We start from the raw sequence: 21,330 nt of genomic DNA, 5'->3' as shown, positions 1-21,330 counted from the left end.
AAGCATGTTTACAGATGACATAAAAAATAGTGGAATGGATGATAGGGTACAGTAGGATATCAACCAATTGGAAATTTGGGCAGAGAAATAACAGATGGAGTTTAATCTAACAGGTGTGAGTCAGTAAATTTAGGGAGTCAAATGCAAGAGCAAAGTATATTGTAAATAGCAAGACCCTTAGAAGCACTGATGTGCAAAGGGATCTTGAATGCAAATCTATAGCAGCACAGTTAGGGTAGCAGTTAGAATGCCATTACCGTGCCAGCCACCTGGGTTCAAATCCACCACTGTCAGTAAATTTTACTCCCTTATTCTAAAGACTTATGAGATGAGGTTAATTGGTCACATGGGTATATTTGGGTGGTATGGGCAAGCTCTGTTATTGTGCGAATACTTGAGAACATAGGCTTAAGGTGAGATTTTAACGATCTGATGCAAGATTTTTTTAATATAATGAGTAGTAAGTGTCTGCCTGGGGAAATAGTATAAGCTCATTTCACAAGATGGCAGCGAAGGGGAGTGGCCAGGAAGGACACCCAGCTGTGGAAGCGAGTCTGGGTGATTACGTGGTCGTAGAGCTTGAGAGCAGTTAGAGAGACTCTCACAGAATTATCTTTTTCAGGGTAGGCACCCCTTGAAGATATTTCACAGTGGAGAAGTGAACCACAAATTGTTTGGTAAAGCTCTCACCTCAGGCATTTCCTGTTCTTTAGGATGCTGTTAGCTTGTGTTTCACCTTCTGAAATTTACAGACTTGCTGATAAAAGTGATAGTTTTAATACAAATGACAAAGAATAAATATATCTGAAAATTCTTAACCAGTTCCAAAATGTGTTGTAGAGATTGATAACTTTATACAATACAATGATTTGAAAATGTAAATTTGCATTAAAATTTTTAATCACAGTTTTTAACTGTTACAATTTCTTATCAAACTTGTTCATTCTAAATGGAAAAACCATTTTCTACTGAACAATGTGGTTTAGTTTAACACAACATTCATCAAATGAGTCTGAAAAGTTGATTCCATCATCCTTTAAACCATCAAAAACAGCAAAATGTACAATCAAGAACATGACAATACCACTACGGCACCTCCTCCAGATAATCTGCCACATCACTGTTGTGTGATATGGTGTGGTCTTGTGTGAAGTCGTCAAGCTGCAATAAAGTAAACAAGAAGCAAGTTACAAAATTGAAAATATAAATGTCGAAGTGACAGAACCACTGACTGCATCTGATTGACTTCCTGCACCTTTCATCTCATCCCCTATCCTACACAGAACAGGATTATGCTCCTCAGTTTTGACCCCACCAGTTTCCACATTCAACAAATCATTTTTCCCAAATTCCACTACTATCAACAAGATTCCACAACATCACCTTCACCTCCCCTTCACCAATACTCTTTGTTTCACCCTTTTATGTTCACTAACTGCTCTCTTTCTCAAGACATTTTACTATGTAGCAAATGCCACATCCATCCTTTCACTTGCACCATCTAATGAACCAAATAATCCATCCAGATGAAGCTGTGAACATTTAAAAAAAAACTGCAGAAGCTGAAAATCATCCAAAAAAATGAGTTAGATTTTGCTGAAAATATGAAACTAAAATAACTGAAACACACAACAGATCAAACCCTATCTATGGAAAGAGAAATAGTTTTCAAAGTTCAGAGGTAAACCAAGAGTCTGCAGATGCCAGACAGATTCATAGGTGAAGCCTTCCTTCACTTGGAAGATCTGTTTTGGACCCTGAATAGTGGTGAAGGAGGGGGTGTAAGTCAAGTCATGGGAGTAGGTACCAAGGGTGGGAAGGGATAAGAGGACGTTGAGTTGTGGAGGGAGTAATGCCCATAGAAAGCGGGAAGGGGAGTTTTGTTTGGTGGTGGAAATTGTAGAGAATATATTGGATACAGAGGCTGATGCATGGTATGTGTGAATGAGGAAATCTCTGCCCTTGTAACATCTGGGTGGATGTGACCAGGGCAGGTGTGCGGGAAATGGAGGAGATGTGGGTGAGGGATGAATTGATGGCAGGAGAGGGAAAGAAGGAGAACATCTTGGATATCCTGAATGAAAAGTCCTCTCCTGGGAGTGGATGTGGCATAACTGAAAGTAAAAGCATCCTTATAGGAGAATGGGTGAGAAGAAATTTAGTCAAGATATCTGCGGGAGTTGGTGGGTTTATAAAAGACATCTGTAGAGAATTTGTCTCCTGAAATGGAGGTAGAGCGAGAAGGGGGAGAGAGAGTCACCAGAAATGGTCCATGAATATTAGGGCAGGGTGGAAGTTAGCAGCAAAGCAGTTAAAGTTAATGATTTCCTTGTGTGGGTGTTTGCCTGATCTTTATTATTCTTGATGGAGGGCCCAGATCTGAAACATCAACTATTGCTTTCCATATATGGACTTTTGTGTATTATTTCAAAATTCAGTTCACAGGCCCTTAAACAAAAATGAGAATTCTGTTTCTCTTTTCTCACATGCTGCTTGACATGCTGAATGTCAAATAGAATGTTTCTATTTTTTAATAGAATAGTTTCATGGGTTTATTAAAATTCCAGATATGTACAAACCTTATCACTGGTACAAAAATCTTCTCCCTCGAAAGAAATATCTTCTTCAATCTCCTCACCGATGCTCACTTCACTCTTGGTTTTATCTGAACGTTGACTGCCACTGAAACAAAGACATTTGTATTTATGACACAGTTCAAATTTTACAAAATGTGATACCATAAGACCAATAATATTTTACCTGCTGATAAGAATTTGGTGCATAATAAATGGGCCACCACCAACCTAGTTTGAATTTTTCTTCACTGAGAGATCAGCACATAAAATTGTGAAGCAAAAAGAAATCATCATCAAATTCACTAAATCTAACAATTTTATTTTAGCTGCTCTTTTTTACCAAATTTTTGTTTAGAAGTAAGCAGGGGAGCAAAATAGAAACTGCTCATCTTGGCATTCATCAGACTTTGACTTTGCAGACAGTGTCAGGGTAGGTATACTTCAACACATGACAGCATGGCAAACATACATCAAGTAGAACTTGTGAATAAAGAAAACCGGCCTTAAAACAATGCTTGTCTTAATTTTTAAAAGAACAGAATAGACAAGGGAGTCAAAATTCTATGCATGTTATTATTTGGAAAAGCATAATCAAAAGTAATGGCAAGTGAACCCAAAATTATTCCATAACATCATAATTTTCTTGCCATCAAATATCCCTCAATAAAATATGAATAACTAGGAAGCAGTCTGGTCTTGTCATAGATGAGGTTCTTCAGTCTGTGTCACGTATAAGCATGTAACAGTAAGTGTGTAACCTGATGTATTTATATATTTGACGGAACCGGAATGGTCGTTGAAGCAGTTATAAGAGTGTCAAAATTTGGAGAATTGTCAGGATATAAAGTTAATTAGGATAAAAATAAAATTTTACCAGTTGGGATTGGAGATTATTCAGAATTTAAAATTATTACAAAATTAAAGTAGACAAATAAAATTAAATATTTAGGTGTGTTTGTAGACATTCATTATCAGTCATTATATCAGTTAAATTACGTGCCTATATTAAAATGGATTAAAGCAGATTTGATTAAGTGGAAAGATCTTCCATTAACTTTGATTGGAAGGGTCAATTGTATTAAAATGAATATCTTTCCTCAAATTCAATATTTATTTCAGTCAATTCCTTGTTTACATTCAAAAGGTTTTTTTCAGGATTTAAATAAGGCAGTGCAGAAGTTTTTATGTAAAGGTAAATTAGCTCAAGTGGCATTGTATAAACTTACATGGAAATGTGTGTCGGGTGGACTTCAGTTACCACATTTTCAAAATTATTATGAAGCGGCCCAGTTGAAGTTTATTAGCAGGTTGATGGATTTAAATTATCCTTCTAGCTGGGCTAAGGTGGAAATGGCGTGTATTTCTGAGGTTAAGGTAAATGAATTTATATTTCGTTGGAATTTAAATTTGTTACAGGAATATAATATGCCGATATTGAAACATTTGTTAAAGATCTGGATTTTTTTTTAAAAAATAGGGTTTTGGGATCAAAAGATAAATTATCAATTTTAACTCCATTGTATAATAATCAGTTTATTCCTTTTTCAATCTTTAATAATTATTTAAAGAGTTGGGATTTTAAAGGTATAAAGACAATATAGGATTGTTTTGAAGAGGGACAATTTCTTTATTTTAATTGAGAGAAAGATTTGATATATCTGTAAATTCTTTGTTTGTGTATTACCAACTTAGAGCTAATTATGGTAGAGAGATGAATTTACCCACTTTGTCGAGATTTGAGTCTTTAATTTCCTTTGCACCAAAGAAGGGTTATATTTCGGTTATATATAATTTGTTCCAAGATAATATGGATAAACCGGACTGGGAAAAATCTAAACTTAAATGGGAGAGTGATTTAGTGTTTATTTTTCCTGAAGATGATGTGTCAGGACAATTTAATCAAATTGACAAATGTAAGATATGGAATGGTTAATTATAATTTTTTACATCAATTACATCTGGAGAAATTTGAAAAAAATATGGGTTTAGTGATTCAGATTTATGTTTTAGATGTGATTTATGTATTGGAACTTTTCTATATGCTGTTGGACTTGTGTTAAGTTCAACCATTTTGGCAAGGAATTAAATTAGTTTTGGAAAAATGAGGCCAATACGTGAACTGCAGTCTCTTCAATGGTGCAGATGGTAAGGCCTGTCTACTACTTTCAAACAGCTTCCCCCCCCCCCCCCCATTCTCAATGCAGGCCTTCAAGATTCCATGCACTTCACTTTAAGCGGTAATGGGCTAGAAATTATCAGTAGTCAGTGGGAATGTTGACCTTTATTGAGAATATTTTAAACACATCCTTGAATTTTTTCCTCTGTCTGTTCAGTAATCTCTACATGACAAAATTCAGAATAATATGTATTCACAGTAGCGATGCAATGCAACAACCACAATTCAAGCCATCATATCCTCACTTTGCTGAACACCATCTACACTTGCAACCAATGTGCTGGAAACGGCAATATTGTTCATACTCCTTTTCATTCTTGCAAGTATTCCTTCACACAAATACTAAGAAAGGAAATCAAACAAGACAAGTATTTGTATAGCAACCTATGAGCTGCTAGAGCTTTGGGTTGGGGCCCTTTGTGGGGTATTTGCAGAGATTTGGCACTTTTTAATCATGCCATAAATTACTCAGGATATGAGTATTGTTATGAACTAGATCAGCAGCAATGGGAATATACCCCAGACAATGCTATTTTCAAAACAATAATTTTATTTTTAATTTTTAATAACCAAACACTTATTACTTAATTCTAAATTTTGTGTATGTACCCAAACCATTATAGTTTAAGCTTGATTCTGAAGAGATGATTTTAAAGTTCAGTCTCAGAAACCTTTTGTGTTGAAACTCAGTCTTTATTGCTGTTCAAAAGTGATTATGGAGTAAGTGTGAGGCATGAGATTTCTTTAAATTGTTGCTCAAAAGCAATAATGAAGTATTTTGAGTCATCAGACCTCTTTAAAACTCTCAAATTTCTTTTGCAGAGTTGTTTTCAGGGCAATGTTTCTTCATTTGAACAATTTTCTCTCTTGCATGGAGATTTTAGAATCTGTGTTCCACATTATAAGTCTGTCTTTTCCAAGAGACAGAGAAGTGGCTATTTTCTTCCATGAGGATTTCACAAACCCAGACAAGTGGCCATACAAAAATGGACCCAGTAGAATCTGACCTCTTTTTCCAAAGAGACAGTGAAGTGGCTAAATTCTTCAAAACTACTTTTCCAATGTTCCTCCTTTTCATAAGGAGAACATGAGCCTTTTGTTACTGCATTTCAATCCTGTCTTTCTTGCAGGATGGTCAAGCCCTTTGAAACCTGTGTTACCTACAGGATGGCTAGGTATCTTCTGCCCTAAAAATGCTTCTCGTTCCAGTGATATGTTTCTCTGAAAACACTCATCACATGCCATGTGACATCATTTTTGTTCTGTTTCATTTCTCCAAAACCATGAATCATGGCAGATGGCCTTATTTTGCACCTATATACTAAAAGCATCTCTTCAAGAAGTTTAAGTGGATCAGACTCCAGGTTGTCTGCCAACCAGCCCGCAGCTTCTCCAATAGATGTTGTTTTGAGTTCTCAATGGAGAACAGTCATAAGACTTATGACTGTTTGCACTTCTGAATTAGTAGCTTTTTTAAGCAAACAGACTTCCTGTAGCACAATACATTAACAGACTTTTTGTCTTCGCAAATGGCTTTCCTTTCTCTCTCTCTGAGTGTATAAAGGTCTGTGGTGTCTGTAAAATGTAAATATGCTCTGTCTACCCAAAACTAACTTTAGTATAAAAATAAATATAACTGAAGATTAATATTGACTCCAATCCATTACAGTATGATGGTTTAAAAAAAAAATAGGGTCTCATTTTGAAGATGCAAGTGGCTTATAAAAATTGTTATCAAACTTACCTTGGGTCTTTTGGAACAAATGTACAGAAAGAGAGTCAGAGGTCAGAGGTTAAAGTGAAGGTTGCATGCTGCACATATTATGAACTAATTGAGTTCACTAATAGTGCGATGATCACTGTGCTGCCCTCAAGCATGCCTTTTGTCCTTTTTATAAACTTGTGAGTATGACAAAAGTCCAAAGAACAGCAGCAAGAGAATCTCATATCCCTTTCCTTCAGGATCAGTCAGAACAACTTTCTTTGGCTTGGCTTCGCGGACGAAGATTTATGGAGGGGGTAAAAGTCCACGTCAGCTGCAGGCTCGTTTGTGGCTGACAAGTCCGATGCGGGACAGGCAGACACGGTTGCAGCGGCTGCAGGGGAAAATTGGTTGGTTGGGGTTGGGTGTTGGGTTTTTCCTCCTTTGCCTTTTGTCAGTGAGGTGGGCTCTGCGGTCTTCTTCAAAGGAGGTTGCTGCCCGCCAAACTGTGAGGCGCCAAGATGCACGGTTTGAGGCGATATCAGCCCACTGGCGGTGGTCAATGTGGCAGGCACCAAGAGATTTCTTTAGGCAGTCCTTGTACCTTTTCTTTGGTGCACCTCTGTCACGGTGGCCAGTGGAGAGCTCGCCATATAACACAATCTTGGGAAGGCGATGGTCCTCCATTCTGGAGACGTGACCCACCCAGCGCAGCTGGATCTTCAGCACTATTAGTGAACTCAATTAGTTCATAATATGTGCAGCATGCAACCTTCACTTTAACCTCTGACCTCTGTCTCTCTTTCTGTACATTTGTTCCAAAAGACCCAAGGTAAGTTTGATAACAATTTTTATAAGCCACTTGCATCTTCAAAATGAGACCCTATTTTTTTTTTTAAACCATCATACTGTAATGGATTGGAGTCAATATTAATCTTCAGTTATATTTATTTTTTTACTAAAGTTAGTTTTGGATAGACAGAGCATATTTACATTTTACAGACACCACAGACCTTTATACGCAACAATAATCACCTAAAGCTCGAGCAAATAATGGGGGGGGAAAAAAACAGGTTAGCTGCAGCCATTTTTACACTGTCAAGTGGATTTGCTTTTTGTTAATGAACTACAGATTTGCTTTTTGTTAATGAACTACAAAAATTGCTGCAGATGCTGGAAATCTGAGGGAATCCATGGAAAGAAAAATCAAATTACTAACAAGCTCCAGAGAACATAGATTTAGAACATAGGAAAACGCACTGATCAAATTGACCCATATACTGCAGAACCTTTCCTATCCAGGAGCCTGCCTCTACCACTTACTCTGGCTTTGTGGAGCACATGCATTCAGTCCACAGGAAGTCTATGGGCTGCTTGTTGCCTGGCATTTTAATTATTGAAATCGGTCTATAGCCTTCTGTGCTGTTATAAAGAATAAGTTTGAGAGCAGCACCTCATCTCTTGTGTGGTCGTATTCAGCCTCCTGGAATCTCTAATGAATGCCATTACTTCAGGTAACTTATTTTTCCCTGTATCAGACTGAGCCTGTTACATTGACTTGGTTTTTCTCTCCATGAGCCACAGCCTGAGCTTGACAGTCCCTCAACCTTCATTTTGCAATTCTTATATTGCCTTTGCCTATGTTTTCTCTCTCTAATAATTCTTGCCCCACTTTTTTTTTGGAAAAAGGGCTAATATGTTTCTTCCTAGCTGCTACTGATCTAATGGCTTTCTTTACTGCTTACCTCTTGCCTTATCAAAATATTGGCTTTGCCCTATTCATCCCTTCCTCACCTTCTCTTCAGCCCAATGCTAACCTGTTTTATTTCCTTCCTAGATCTGACAAAGGGTATTTGATCTGAAACATTAACTCTTTCTCTTTGCAAAAATTCTGTCTGGTTACCTCATTTCCTGTTTTATTTCAACTTTATTACATGGGTAGTTACTGGCAGGACAAGATGCCCACCCTTTAAATAGGACCCACTGGTTCTCATTTCAATGAAGATCCAGAACCTTCTGCAAAGAGCAGGTAATTTGTTTTATCAGATTATTTTTGAGAAAGTTAATTCTATGTTGAACGTAGAATTGCAATATCAACTCACACCAAGCATTTGGTGTATCTGTCCAAGGGAGAATGCAAAAGTACCCACATTGAAAGAAGTGATATTATATTTGGGTCAAGGATCTGTTAAAGGCATGTTGCTATGACTGTTTCTTGTGATTGACACAATGAGGTACCAAAGCAGATCCAAATGGTTTGGACTTTAAAACCACCTTTTTTGCCTGCCCAGAAGGAATACAGGACCAAGCCCCCTTTCAGTGCTGAAAGGCACACGGACTTCAACTGTCAAAATAAGGGTCCCCTCAATCCCAACTGCAAGAAAAATTCACTGTATTGTGGCTGTGTGTGACAGCACTGCCCCCTACCTAGTTGGATGACACACCAGCTGCAAATCAAGGTTTGGTTCTGCCCCACCCATTAGTCCACGCCTTGCTATTGGCTCCATGTGAATTATCTCCACTCTCCAGCCTACCTGTACTTGGCCTTGGGCCATTGGCTGTTGTAACTGGATTAACCCTCCTGGCACTGAGTCATTGTCCTCTGGAAATTATGTGGGCTTGTCCCTCCAGCACTATAAAGGTGGCATGTGCTGTTTGTTCTCTTGCTTTGGCAGCTTGGGACCACCCTGTTTCATTCCAGGCCTAGAAATGTGGAAAGGTGCTGGAGAAACTGTTGGTAAGATGTGCACTGTTAAAAGGGTTGGAAGTGTTTAATTAGTGTCCCTTGCAGCAGAGCCAAGCCTACACTGAGTCAAAGGGCGGTGGGATATCCTAGTGATTATTTTTCCCCCTTTGATCATTGTATGTATCATTTCAATTGTATGTGTGTATTTACTTCCCACACTATTTTCCTCACGTTCACTATTAATTGCTTGCTATTTCTTTCTCACAGCTGCTGTAAACGTGTGTGTGGGTGGGGGTGGGGGGGGGGTGGTGTTATGCATCTGTTGCCATTTTCCCACACTTGCCTTCTGTAAATAAAATCCTTCACTACAAAAAAAACTGCGTTCAGGCTCCTTGCCTTTTGAGACCTACCTCTTCTCACTCACGACAAGCACCAAGTCACTTCACCACCTCCTGTTAAAGGAACCACCTTCACCATCCTAGTGCATCACACTATTTCTCTCCACATCTCTATTCCTTCACTGACATTCCTTCTTGTTCTCTTCTCCTCCATGAGCTGACTCTGGAACTTAACTTTTCCCAATTCCAACTTAAAACAAAGGGTTTGTTGAAAAGTCTTCAATTTGAAATGTAACTCTTTGGTTGTCCATTGGTGCTGCCTGAACTGTTGAGCATTTCCATCATTTCTCTTTATTTCACCATGAGTGTTAAGTAAGCAGAAACGTGAATATTGAAATCTCATTGTCCTGCAGTTAACCCTGGTTTCCAACTATGGAATGTCTTCCAAATACCAGACACCATTTAAAGCTCTCCAATTTAAAAAGTACCTACAGCACTTTATGCATATAAACTTGATTGATCAATACTTAGGGGTTTGTTTTGCTCAATAACTGTAAAACAGTTTTTTTTAAAAAAAGGGCTAATATGTCTCTTCCTCGCTGGTCTTCACTGGTCAAGTTTAGCCTTTTCTAACAAACACCACTGTTTGATCACATCATTGAATCTCCATCATCAATATCCTGACAACCACTGTTGACCAGAAAAAAAATTATATAGATTTGCTATATAAATATCCTATTTCCAAGAGCAAGTCAGAGGTAGGGCACTCTAAGGTGAATGATTCATTACATGGCATTCCAAAGCCTTTTCCATTGCCTACAAGGCACAAGTCAGGAGCAAGATGGAACACTTGCCATGTTACTGGATGAATGCAGTTCCACAACATTCAAGTTTCAACATCATCCCGGTCAAAGCATTTGCCAGATTAATGGTCCATACAGACAAATTGCATTGCAGATATTTGCCTGGGCAACTCTGATAGCATCTCCCAAACCTCTGCTCCAAAGAAGGTCAAAGGCATATGGGAACATGACCACTTGTAGGCTCTGCTACAAACCACATAATATCCTGACCTAAAAATACATCAGCAATCGTTCATTATCAATGGGACTTAATTCTGGAAATTACCCACAGGACTGTGTCACTTCAACACAGCAGCTAAACATCACCTTTGAGGATAAATAAATTAAGTTCTTGCAAATTAAATTCAAATAAAAAAAGTTTTTTTCCATAATTTGACTTTACATTTGAAACAATTTTTTTACTCATCATTACAACAGATTTCCAAATCACATACTGGGTCTCTGAATTATTATACTTTTTATTAATACAGGATCATTAGGGAACTCTACACTTTAAATCTAATATAAAAACTTCATAGCACTAAGCAATCACAGTGTGAACTTTCACAACAACTGAAAAAATTAAGCTGTTGGTACTGACAAGCTATTTATTCATCATCTGAAAAATCAAAATAAATTTTAATTATGTTTCCATAATCAAAGTTCCTTTACCTTATAAAATCATCATCATAATCTTCTTCCTCGTCACCTGTTTCAAAGAGACCAGAAATAAGAATGTATGTTAGAAACTGCTTTAAAAAAATTATGTATTGTGGAGGATTGGTTTATGGAATAGGAGACCTGTAACCAATGGAGTGCCGCACCATCAGTGCTAGGCCCTTTATTATTCATCATGTACGGTGTCTTGCATTATGTTTTGGAGGCAGACACTTTTTTCCTTTGTTTGCTCCTGTGCTCCACAGTTTTAAATTTGTTATCAAACAATTCGCATCTGATTAAAGTGCACATACCAGATTTTATTCAGGGTCATTTGTATTCCTTTTTGTTTGACCATGTAGAATTAAGATACTTTTTTAATACATAGTCTCCTCATTTCAGAGCACCATACTGTTTGGGACAGTTCGATACAAAGGTATTTGTCAATACTCTTGTACAGGTATGTTGAATTGCTTCATTGGTGCAGATACAAGAAAGCTAGGCTTGCTTCTAAGCTTTTGATAATTTTTCAATTCTGTAGTTGCGCTAATAAAGACAAAGAAGCCATTATGAGGCTGAAAAACAAGAATAAAACAGAAAGAGATATTGCCCAAACCTTAGGATGACCAAAATCAACTGTTTGGAACATCATTTAAGAAGAAAGCTGAGCTCAGTAATTGCAAAAGGACTGGTCTTCCAAGGAAGACCTCCATACTCTCTTTTGGGGTTGCGCATAGGCCTGTGTGGTGTTGGAGTGGGTACATGCGGTATCCAAGGGGACTGTGGCAGTTTCAGGAACTGTTGCACTCCCAGGGGATCACGTGTGTGGTTGATGATGAAAATTGTGGTTTAATTGATGCGAAATACTGTGTAGTGAGAAGCGGTAGTGATTACTGCTTCTCATGTTTTTTTTGCCACATGTTAAGGGTAGTTTTTAGTGGTAGCTCTGTGTTTTGTGCCTTGTAATGTTGCTATAGTTTTAAATAAAGTTTGTATGTTTTTAAAAAGGAAGATCTCCACTGCTGATGAGAGAAGAATTTTATCATAATGAAGAAAAATCCCCAGATGCATGACTGACAGATCAGAAATACTCTTCACGAGGCAGGCGTGGATGTCTTAATGACTACTGTCAGCAGAACACTTCAAGAAAAAGAAATACAGAGGCTACACTGCAAGATGCAAACCACTAGTTAGCTGCAGAGAGGATGGCCACATTACAGTTTGTCAAGAAGTTTTTCAAAGAGCCTGCAGAATTCTAGTAAAAAGTCTTGTGGACCGATGAGACCAAGATTAACCTGTATCCAAGTGATGGTAAGAGCAAAGTGTGGTGGTGCAAAAGAAGTGCCCAAGATCCAAAGCATATCACCTTTCCCACGGTTTGCATCTTGCAGTGTAGCCTCTGTTCATGAAGTGTCCTGCAGACAGTAGTCATTGACATGTCCATACCTGCCTCATGAAGAGTGTTTCTGATCTGTCGGACATACATCTGGGGATTTTTCTTCATTATGATGAGAATTTTTCTGACATTAGCAGTGGAGGTTTTCCTTGGAATACCAGTCTCTATGTGATTACTGAGCTCACCAGTGCACTCTTTCTTCTTAATGATATTCCAAACTCTTGAATTTGGTAATCTTAACGTTGGGTCAATGTCTCTTACTGCTTTATTCTTGTTTTTCAGCCTTATAATTACTTCTTTGACTTTACTGGCACACTCCAGTTCTCGTGTTGAAAAATGGCAACTACAGACTTGAAAGATGATCTAAAGCTTAGAAGCAAGCCTAGCTCCCTCATACCTGCACCAATGAAGCAATTCAACATACCTGAGTACTCAAAACACTTGTGAAGCCAAAGAGCCAAATATTATGATGCCCTAAAATGAGGGAGCTATGTATAAAAAGTGCTGTAATTTCTACATGGTCAAACCAAAATATACACCAATAACCTTGAATAAAATCTGGAATGTGCACTTTAATTACACATGAATTGTTTGACTACAAATTTAAATCTGTGGAGCACAGCGGCAAATAAAGGAAAAAAGTGTCTTTGTCCCGAACATTATAAAAGTTCTATTATTGTCATGTAATACTATATTTTGAATGTAACATACATAAAATTCTTTTAACTTTTGTCAACCGAAAGGCAGTCAGAGAGACGCCACTTTGTTCAGCGCCCCTCTCAGAAACCTACAGCACCTGGTGTTCCTATGCAGTCTCCCCTCCAAGAACTGACCAGCCCTGAGACTACTTGGCTTCCGAGATCAGACAATCTCAAGTGTATTCAGGTTATTAGGCTTCTGAATGATTAAGAAGAGAACATGTTTGGCATGATTAACAAGTATGCAAGTGATGCCTAATTTGGTGATATAGTTGACACTAAAAAGATGGTCTATTATGCAGGATCTAGGTCAACTCTGAAAGTAAACCAGGGAATTCATTCAAGTGTAAGGTGATGCATTCTAGGAAGTTGAACAAGGCCAGTGCATACAAAATGAATGGCTGGGACCTGGGGAGTATTGTTAAGTAGTTAGTTCTTGGGGTACAATTCTATAATCTCCTGAAAGTGACAACATTGGCAGACTTGCCATAGCCCATCAAAGCACCGAATGTAAGAGTTAGCTTTCATGTTATACATTACAGCTGTATGAGACACTGATAAGAAGGCACTTAGAATAGTGTGAGATGTTCTGGTCACCACACCAGATGAAGAAATATATGATTAAGATGGAGAGGATACAAAAGATTCACAGGATGTTGTCTGGACTGGAGAGCTTGAATTATAAGGACAGATAGGATGCGACTGTTTTCCCTGGAGTGAAGTAGGCTGTGTGGTGATCTTATAGACGTTTATGAGGGACAATAGTGACAGTAGATGACCCCAGACTTTTTCCCAAAGTAGAAGAATCTAAAATTAGGGAATATAGGTTTGAGGTGAGGCAAGAAATTATTGGGGGTGGGGGGGGGGGGAGGTTTAAGTTCCCACAGGATCCAATGTTATTTTTATTGACTAATATTAAGATTCTAAGACTTGCATTAAAATCAGCTATGTATCAAACTGAATTTGTTTAAATTGCTTTAGCAGTTTCTAGGAAATGTATAGCAATATTATGGAAGTCATTTAGGCATGGAAAGATGGCATGCAGAATTTCGTAGCTGTGTATAACAAAGATTATTTACAACTGAAAAGTGGCAAAGCAGCAGGTATGGATGGAATCCCCCCAGAGGTCTGGAAGGCTGGCGGCAAAACTCTGCATGCCAAACTGCATGAGTTTTTCAAGCTTTGTTGGGACCAAGGAAAACTGCCTCAGGATCTTCGTGATGCCACCATCATCACCCTGTACAAAAACAAAGGCGAGAAATCAGACTGCTCAAACTACAGGGGAATCACGTTGCTCTCCATTGCAGGCAAAATCTTCGCTAGGATTCTACTAAATAGAATAATACCTAGTGTCACCGAGAATATTCTCCCAGAATCACAGTGCAGCTTTCGCGCAAACAGAGGAACTACTGACATGGTCTTTGCCCTCAGACAGCTCCAAGAAAAGTGCAGAGAACAAAACAAAGGACTCTACATCACCTTTGTTGACCTCACCAAAGCCTTCGACACCGTGAGCAGGAAAGGGCTTTGGCAAATACTAGAGCGCATCGGATGTCCCCCAAAGTTCCTCAACATGATTATCCAACTGCACGAAAACCAACAAGGTCGGGTCAGATACAGCAATGAGCTCTCTGAACCCTTCTCCATTAACAATGGCGTGAAGCAAGGCTGTGTTCTCGCACCAACCCTCTTTTCAATCTTCTTCAGCATGATGCTGAACCAAGCCATGAAAGACCCCAACAATGAAGACGCTGTTTACATCCGGTACCGCACGGATGACAGTCTCTTCAATCTGAGGCGCCTGCAAGCTCACACCAAGACACAAGAGAAACTTGTCCGTGAACTACTCTTTGCAGACAATGCCGCTTTAGTTGCCCATTCAGAGCCAGCTCTTCAGCGCTTGACGTCCTGCTTTGCGGAAACTGCCAAAATGTTTGGCCTGGAAGTCAGCCTGAAGAAAACTGAGGTCCTCCATCAGCCAGCTCCCCACCATGACTACCAGCCCCCCCACATCTCCATCGGGCACACAAAACTCAAAACGGTCAACCAGTTTACCTATCTCGGCTGCACCATTTCTTCATCAGATGCAAGGATCGACAACGAGATAGACAACAGACTCGCCAAGGCAAATAGCGCCTTTGGAAGACTACACAAAAGAGTCTGGAAAAACAACCAACTGAAAAACCTCACAAAGATAAGCGTATACAGAGCCGTTGTCATACCCACACTCCTGTTCGGCTCCGAATCATGGGTCCTCTACCGGCATCACCTACGGCTCCTAGAACGCTTCCACCAGCGTTGTCTCCGCTCCATCCTCAACATCCATTGGAGCGCTTTCATCCCTAACGTCGAAGTACTCGAGATGGCAGAGGTCGACAGCATCGAGTCCACGCTGCTGAAGATCCAGCTGCGCTGGATGGGTCACGTCTCCAGAATGGAGGACCATCGCCTTCCCAAGATTGTGTTATATGGCGAGCTCTCCACTGGCCACCGTGACAGAGGTGCACCAAAGAAAAGGTACAAGGACTGCCTAAAGAAATCTCTTGGTGCCTGCCACATTGACCACTGCCAGTGGGCTGATATCGCCTCAAACCGTGCATCTTGGCGCCTCACAGTTTGGCGGGCAGCAACCTCCTTTGAAGAAGACCGCAGAGCCCACCTCACTGACAAAAGGCAAAGGAGGAAAAACCCAACACCCAACCCCAACCAACCAATTTTCCCCTGCAGCCGCTGCAACCGTGTCTGCCTGTCCCGCATCGGACTTGTCAGCCACAAACGAGCCTGCAGCTGACGTGGACTTTTACCCCCTCCATAAATCTTCGTCTGCGAAGCCAAGCCAAAGAAAAAAGACTCTCTGAAGACCTCACTTCTTGGTAACTTTTATGATATAAATCCTCTTCCTTTGGCATTTTCTGGTCCTTTCTCTATTTTCTTTTTCTTTATTTTTGGGTGCTTTGGAGGGAGGGGAGGTGGAGCGGGGAGTTTATATACCTTATGTATAACTTTTTTGAAATAACTTTTGCATTGAATGTATACATTATTGTGGTTTAAAATTTGTAAATACAATATTTAAAAAAAAAAGTTTAAAGGGATCGAGGAACAGGTTTTTTACCCACACAGAGGCTGGTAATTATATGGAATGAGCCACCAGAGTAAATGGTAGAGGCAGATAGAATTACAATGTTTACAAAGGCATCTGGATAAGAAAGGTTTAGAGGGATATGTAGTCAAACACAGGTGAATAAAACTAGCTCAGAGAGGCATTTTGTTCAACATGGACAGGTTGGGGTGAAGAGTATGTACACTAAAATCTGCATTATCTGGGACCTACAGGAATTGCAGATGCCAGACATGCAAATTTGCTCGTTGCCTGAGACTTGCTCTTAAATGCCTAACTTGTACATCTGCATTAAGAATACAATGTTAAAAAGACTAAAGACTGCAAAATGTAATTTGTTTTATAAAAAAAAAATAAGATCAATGTGGTAGTCTTTAATTATGTAAAGTTAACTTTAATTAAGTAATTCCTCTTAACTTAAAAAATTTAAATTCAAATCCCAGTCACTGGGGACATCATGTGATGCCGCGAGGAACGACACTCAACTTTACAACTCCTGTGGGATTAGTTTTTTTAAAAAAAAAGTACTTAGAAAAGTTTTTAAATTATTTTAATGTTAATATAAAACATCTAACTAAATATTGAGGATGTCACCTAAGAAGGAAATACTGCCTAAATTGACTCCTACTAAAAAGTCTGAAAAGAAGAAAAAAGAAACTGGGATTTTTTTTTTTCTTTTATCTGATGGAAATTAGCAATGAAGCAGGCCACTGAGGTACTTTCTGGATCCACCAGTGAGGACCTGGGAGAGGGACCTACCTCCGGAGCCTTTTTCAGGTGAACTTGTAAAGATGGCGCCGGAGGAAAAACTAAAACTGTAATGCGCATGCGCAGTGTAGTAGGTTGAAAAAAAAACTCAAGGTATCTTAAAGGAGCAGTCCAGCGTTTCAACATCTAAACATGACGGGGATACAACTCCAGTGGAAGAGACTTCAGAAGAATATCAAAGTGAAGAAAAACGTCGTGCTCAGAAGAGGAGCAGACTAGAGGCAAAAAAATGACTTTTAAGAAGGAAATAAATGATTGAATCAAAAATAGATGAACTTCAAATAAAAATTAATTTGTTTTTGGAAAATAATTTTAAATTGTCTGAAGAACTGAATAAATTAAAACAGATTTAACAGTAAAAGTGGATAATTCATTAAAGATGATGAATAATGATTCACAAAGAGTGAATAAGTTGGAAAATAAGGTTCAAGGTGTTCAAGAGGAAGTGTAGTCTATTGAAGAGAGATCTAATATGTCAGAAGATATGGCAACTAGTTTGATCTCAATGAATAAAAAACTGTTGGAGGAAGTTGATATTCTGGAAAATTATAGCAGAAGAAATAATGTTAAAATAATGGGATTACCCGAAGGTAAAGAAGGAGAAGATGTGATTCGTTTTTTTTTCAAGAATGGATACTGAAGATATTTGGAGAGGAACATTTTGAAGACCAGACTTTAATTGAAAGAGCCCACAGAACTTTAAGACCAAAGCCAAGTCTGAGCCAGGGACCGTGATCTATACTAGTTAGAGTTCAGAACTATGCGAATAGAGAGAAGCTTCAAGGTTTGGCGATGAGGAGGGCTAAGGAATATGGACCTTTGAATTATGAAGGGGATAAGATTTTCTTTTATCCAGATTTGAGCCAAACTTTATTAAAAAGAAGAGAATTTAACCCAGTTTTGTATGATAAAGATTATCCTGCTACTTTGAAAACTTTTGTACCAGAACAGAATATTTTTACAAATTTTGTTCAAGCTGAAGAATATGGTCAGTTTGTCTAAAGTTCAAGTTTCAGAAGGCACTGATTTGTCACAATAAATTTAAACACGGGGGTGGGGTTACTCCCTTTCTTTTATCTGATGGACAGAGAATTTTTATATTAGATGGAATTAACCCTTGGTTAAACCAAGGGTTTTTTTTCCCGTGTGGGGGTCAAGTATGTGTTACCATAAATATTCGAGTATAATGCAAAAAAAAATTTCCCCCTCTTTCCCCTCAAAAATAAAGGGGGGGGTGTTGCATTATACATGAAAGTAAAAATTTCTGCAACTCACAGTGCGACTCGGGCGGGAGAGCGGTGGGCAGGTGAGTGATAGTTGGCAGCGTGTCTCGGGCAGCCGAGGGGTAGTTGGCAGCGCGACTTAGGTGGATGGGGGGGGTCGTGAGAGATGGCAGCGTGATGCGGGTAGGTGAGGGGAGGGGGATTGTATTATACACGGGGGTAAAAATCTTTCCCCTTTTTCCCCTCAAATGGGGAGGAGGGTCGCATTATACACTAATATTTATGGTAAGTTGATTTCTGGCAGTTACATGTGTGTTTGTGGCTTGGTCAAGACCCGTAAAATGGAGGGAAGTAGCAGTGCTGGTTCTTCCTGCACATGTTGGGGAGAAACTTGTTTTTCTTTTCCTTTTTATCCATTTTTTCTTTAATAATCAAACATGTATTTAATCTGAACTATTTTAATGTTGTTGGATGGCAGATGATGACGCTCAGGACCAAATTATTTCGTGGAAATTCTTCCAGGATGGGAGTGATGAAAAGGGATTTTAAGAATAGGGAAAATGAATAGAGCAATTAAGATTGAGTTTTAATATTAATGGGATTAACAGGAAAATAAAAGGAAAGAAAATTCTGTCTTGTATTAAGAAATTGGGAGTAGATATTGCTTTTCTACAAGAGATTCATCTAACCGAAAAAGAACACCTAAAATTGTAAAGTGATTGAGTAGATCAAGTAGTTTATACTTCATTCAATTTTAAAGCGAGAGGAGTAGCGTTTTTTTAATTTTAATTTTTTAATTTACTTATTAAAGTTCAGAGTGTGACTATGGATCCTGCAGATAGAAATGTCAAATATTTTCAGAGGAATGAACTTTATTAAATATATATGCACCAAATTTAGATGATGAAAAATTTTTACAAGATACCTTTTTAAATCTGGAAGATGTTTATGAAAATATTTTAGTAGGTGATTTTAATTTTTGTTTGGATAGTTACATCTAAGGCAGCTAAAGCTATGTTATATTTAATGAAGGATTTAAATTTAATCGATATATGGAGAAGGAAACATCCTAGAGATTATTCTTTTTATTCTAATAGATTTGATACATACTCTACAATTGATTTCTTTTTGCATTTGGCTCAAAATCAATCAACAGTTTTGAATAATGATTGTAAAGCAAGAATAAAATAGACCTTTTTCGTTGTTAAATGTAGATTATAAAATTGTGGCAAAGGTATTAGCCAATAGAATAAATGCATTTCTTTATGAATTAATAAATATAGATCAAACTGGTTTTGTTAAAAATAGACAAACTTCTGAAAATATAGTAAGGTTATTAAGTATAAATTCATTCAGCACAAAAGAAGAAAGATTTAAGTGTTGTGGTTGCATTGGACGCAGAAAAAGCTAGCTAGATGAGAATGGGATTTTTAATTTAAGGTTTTAGGTAAATTTGGTTTAGGATTTAATTCTGTGAATTGGATTACTGCTCTTTATAAAAACCCTTAAGATAAAGTAATAACTAATGGACAGATATCACAATCATTTAATTTGACTAGATCAAGTAGGCAGGGATGTCCTTTATCTCCAGTTTTGTTTGCTTTGGCAAATGATTTGTATGGACCAACAATTGAAAGGTTTATGGTTAATCAAACCGAGCATAGGATTAATTTATTTACAGATGATGTGTTGGTATATTTAACTCAACCGCAATTATCATTACCTAGACTCTCTGAACAATTGATAGATTATGGAAGAGTTTCAGGTTATAAAATCAACTGGGATAAAAGTGAGGTAATGAATTAGTTCAGGGTGATTATTCACAATGTCAAAAAGACATTCAATTTAAGTGGACTGATACTGGGATTAAATATTTAGGAATATGTATAAATAATAATTTGAAAAATTTATATAAATTAAATTATACTCCTGTGGCGGTGTGAGTAGTGGAAGAAACACAATCACCACATTGAGGGTTGTTAATGACTGTTTTTATTCAAATTCAGCGTGCCCCTTTAAGGGCAGCATTAACTCAGTCTGGTGCATTGTGACGTTATAATCGCTGCCCAGGGTGTGTGCTGGAGTCAGAGAGAAAACTCTGATGACACCATTTCCCCATGGCTGCCCTGGCATGTGACGATACAAGCGGGGCCGGTTTGCCATGAGGATGTGCACCGCAACACTCCATTATTTAAAAAAATAAATGAAGATATAAAAAATGGCCAAATTTACCTATAATTTTAATTGGAAGGGTTAATTGTATCAAAATGAATATTTTTCCAAGAATTCAGTATTTATTTCAAACTTTACCAATCTCTGTACCCCAAAAAAATTTTCAGGATTCAAATGAACAAGTTAGGAATTTTCTTTGGCAAGGCAAGATGGCAAGAATATCGAAATATGAATTAGGTGGACTACAACTATCTAATTTTATTATCGAGCAGCACAATTAGGTTTCTTGTTTCTTTATTTGGGAATATTAAACCATCATGGATAGAGATTGAGTTAAATAAGATCAGAAAAAGTATACCTGAGGAATTTATTTATAAATGGGAACCAGGGTTAATGGTTATTGATAGAGATGCTCTATTATTGAAACATTTGGTAACTATTTGGAATAATGTTAGAAAATGATGGAGGTCTTATCATTAAAAAAACCATTAATTAATCCCCCTTTAATTTTTTCAAAAGATAATACTTTTTAAAATATTTGTTATACTAAAGAAATTTCTAAAATAGGGGGTTGTTGTGAAAATGGTAAATTGGTATCATTTGATCAGTTAAAAATTAAGTATGATATTCCATGTAATACACTTTTTTGTTATTTTCAATTAAGATCCTATTTAAGAGAGAAATTAGGACCAGATATGGTATTAAAAGATCCTACAGATTTAGAACATTTGATTGCTGATGGAATGGTTAAAAAGTTTATTTCAATAACATATATGATTCAAGAAAAAGCACCTAAATTAGGTTTAATTAAGCCAAGAGAAAGATGGGGACAAGTTATAAATATCAATAAATTAACAAATTTGGAAAAATTTATGTAAAGAGATTATGTTTAATACAATTAATGCAAGGTATAGATTACTTCATTATAATTTTGTACATCAGTACATATTACGCCTCAAAAATTGAATAGATGGAAAC

General features: G+C 37.7%; 1 protein-coding gene and 1 long non-coding RNA gene across 6 annotated transcripts in view; one reads left to right on the top strand and one right to left on the bottom strand.

The window, feature by feature from the left end:
* LOC138760874 (uncharacterized) overlaps positions 1-21,330 on the top strand; it is a 195,180-nt gene that overhangs the window by 157,361 nt on the left and 16,489 nt on the right. The gene's annotated exons all lie outside the window — the stretch shown is intronic.
* cep43 (centrosomal protein 43) overlaps positions 883-21,330 on the bottom strand; it is an 83,069-nt gene continuing 62,621 nt past the window's right edge. For 4 of the 5 annotated variants that reach the window (XM_069932132.1, XM_069932134.1, XM_069932137.1 and 1 more), the window contains 3 exons: positions 10,993-11,029; positions 2,580-2,682; positions 883-1,161 (listed from right to left, as the gene is read on the bottom strand). In XM_069932132.1, the coding sequence (XP_069788233.1) occupies positions 1,087-1,161; positions 2,580-2,682; positions 10,993-11,029 (215 nt within the window). In that variant the 3' untranslated portion in view covers positions 883-1,086. Of the gene's footprint in view, positions 1,162-2,579; positions 2,683-2,760; positions 2,825-10,992; positions 11,030-21,330 lie in introns of those variants that run through there. The other variant, XM_069932136.1, reaches the window with a different exon arrangement.

Source organism: Narcine bancroftii, chromosome 4 (assembly GCF_036971445.1).
Source record: "Narcine bancroftii isolate sNarBan1 chromosome 4, sNarBan1.hap1, whole genome shotgun sequence".
Taxonomy (NCBI): Eukaryota; Metazoa; Chordata; class Chondrichthyes; order Torpediniformes; family Narcinidae; genus Narcine; species Narcine bancroftii.
The sequence above is the reverse complement of the archived record's forward strand: the minus strand, read 5'-3'. Positions and strand labels throughout refer to the sequence as shown.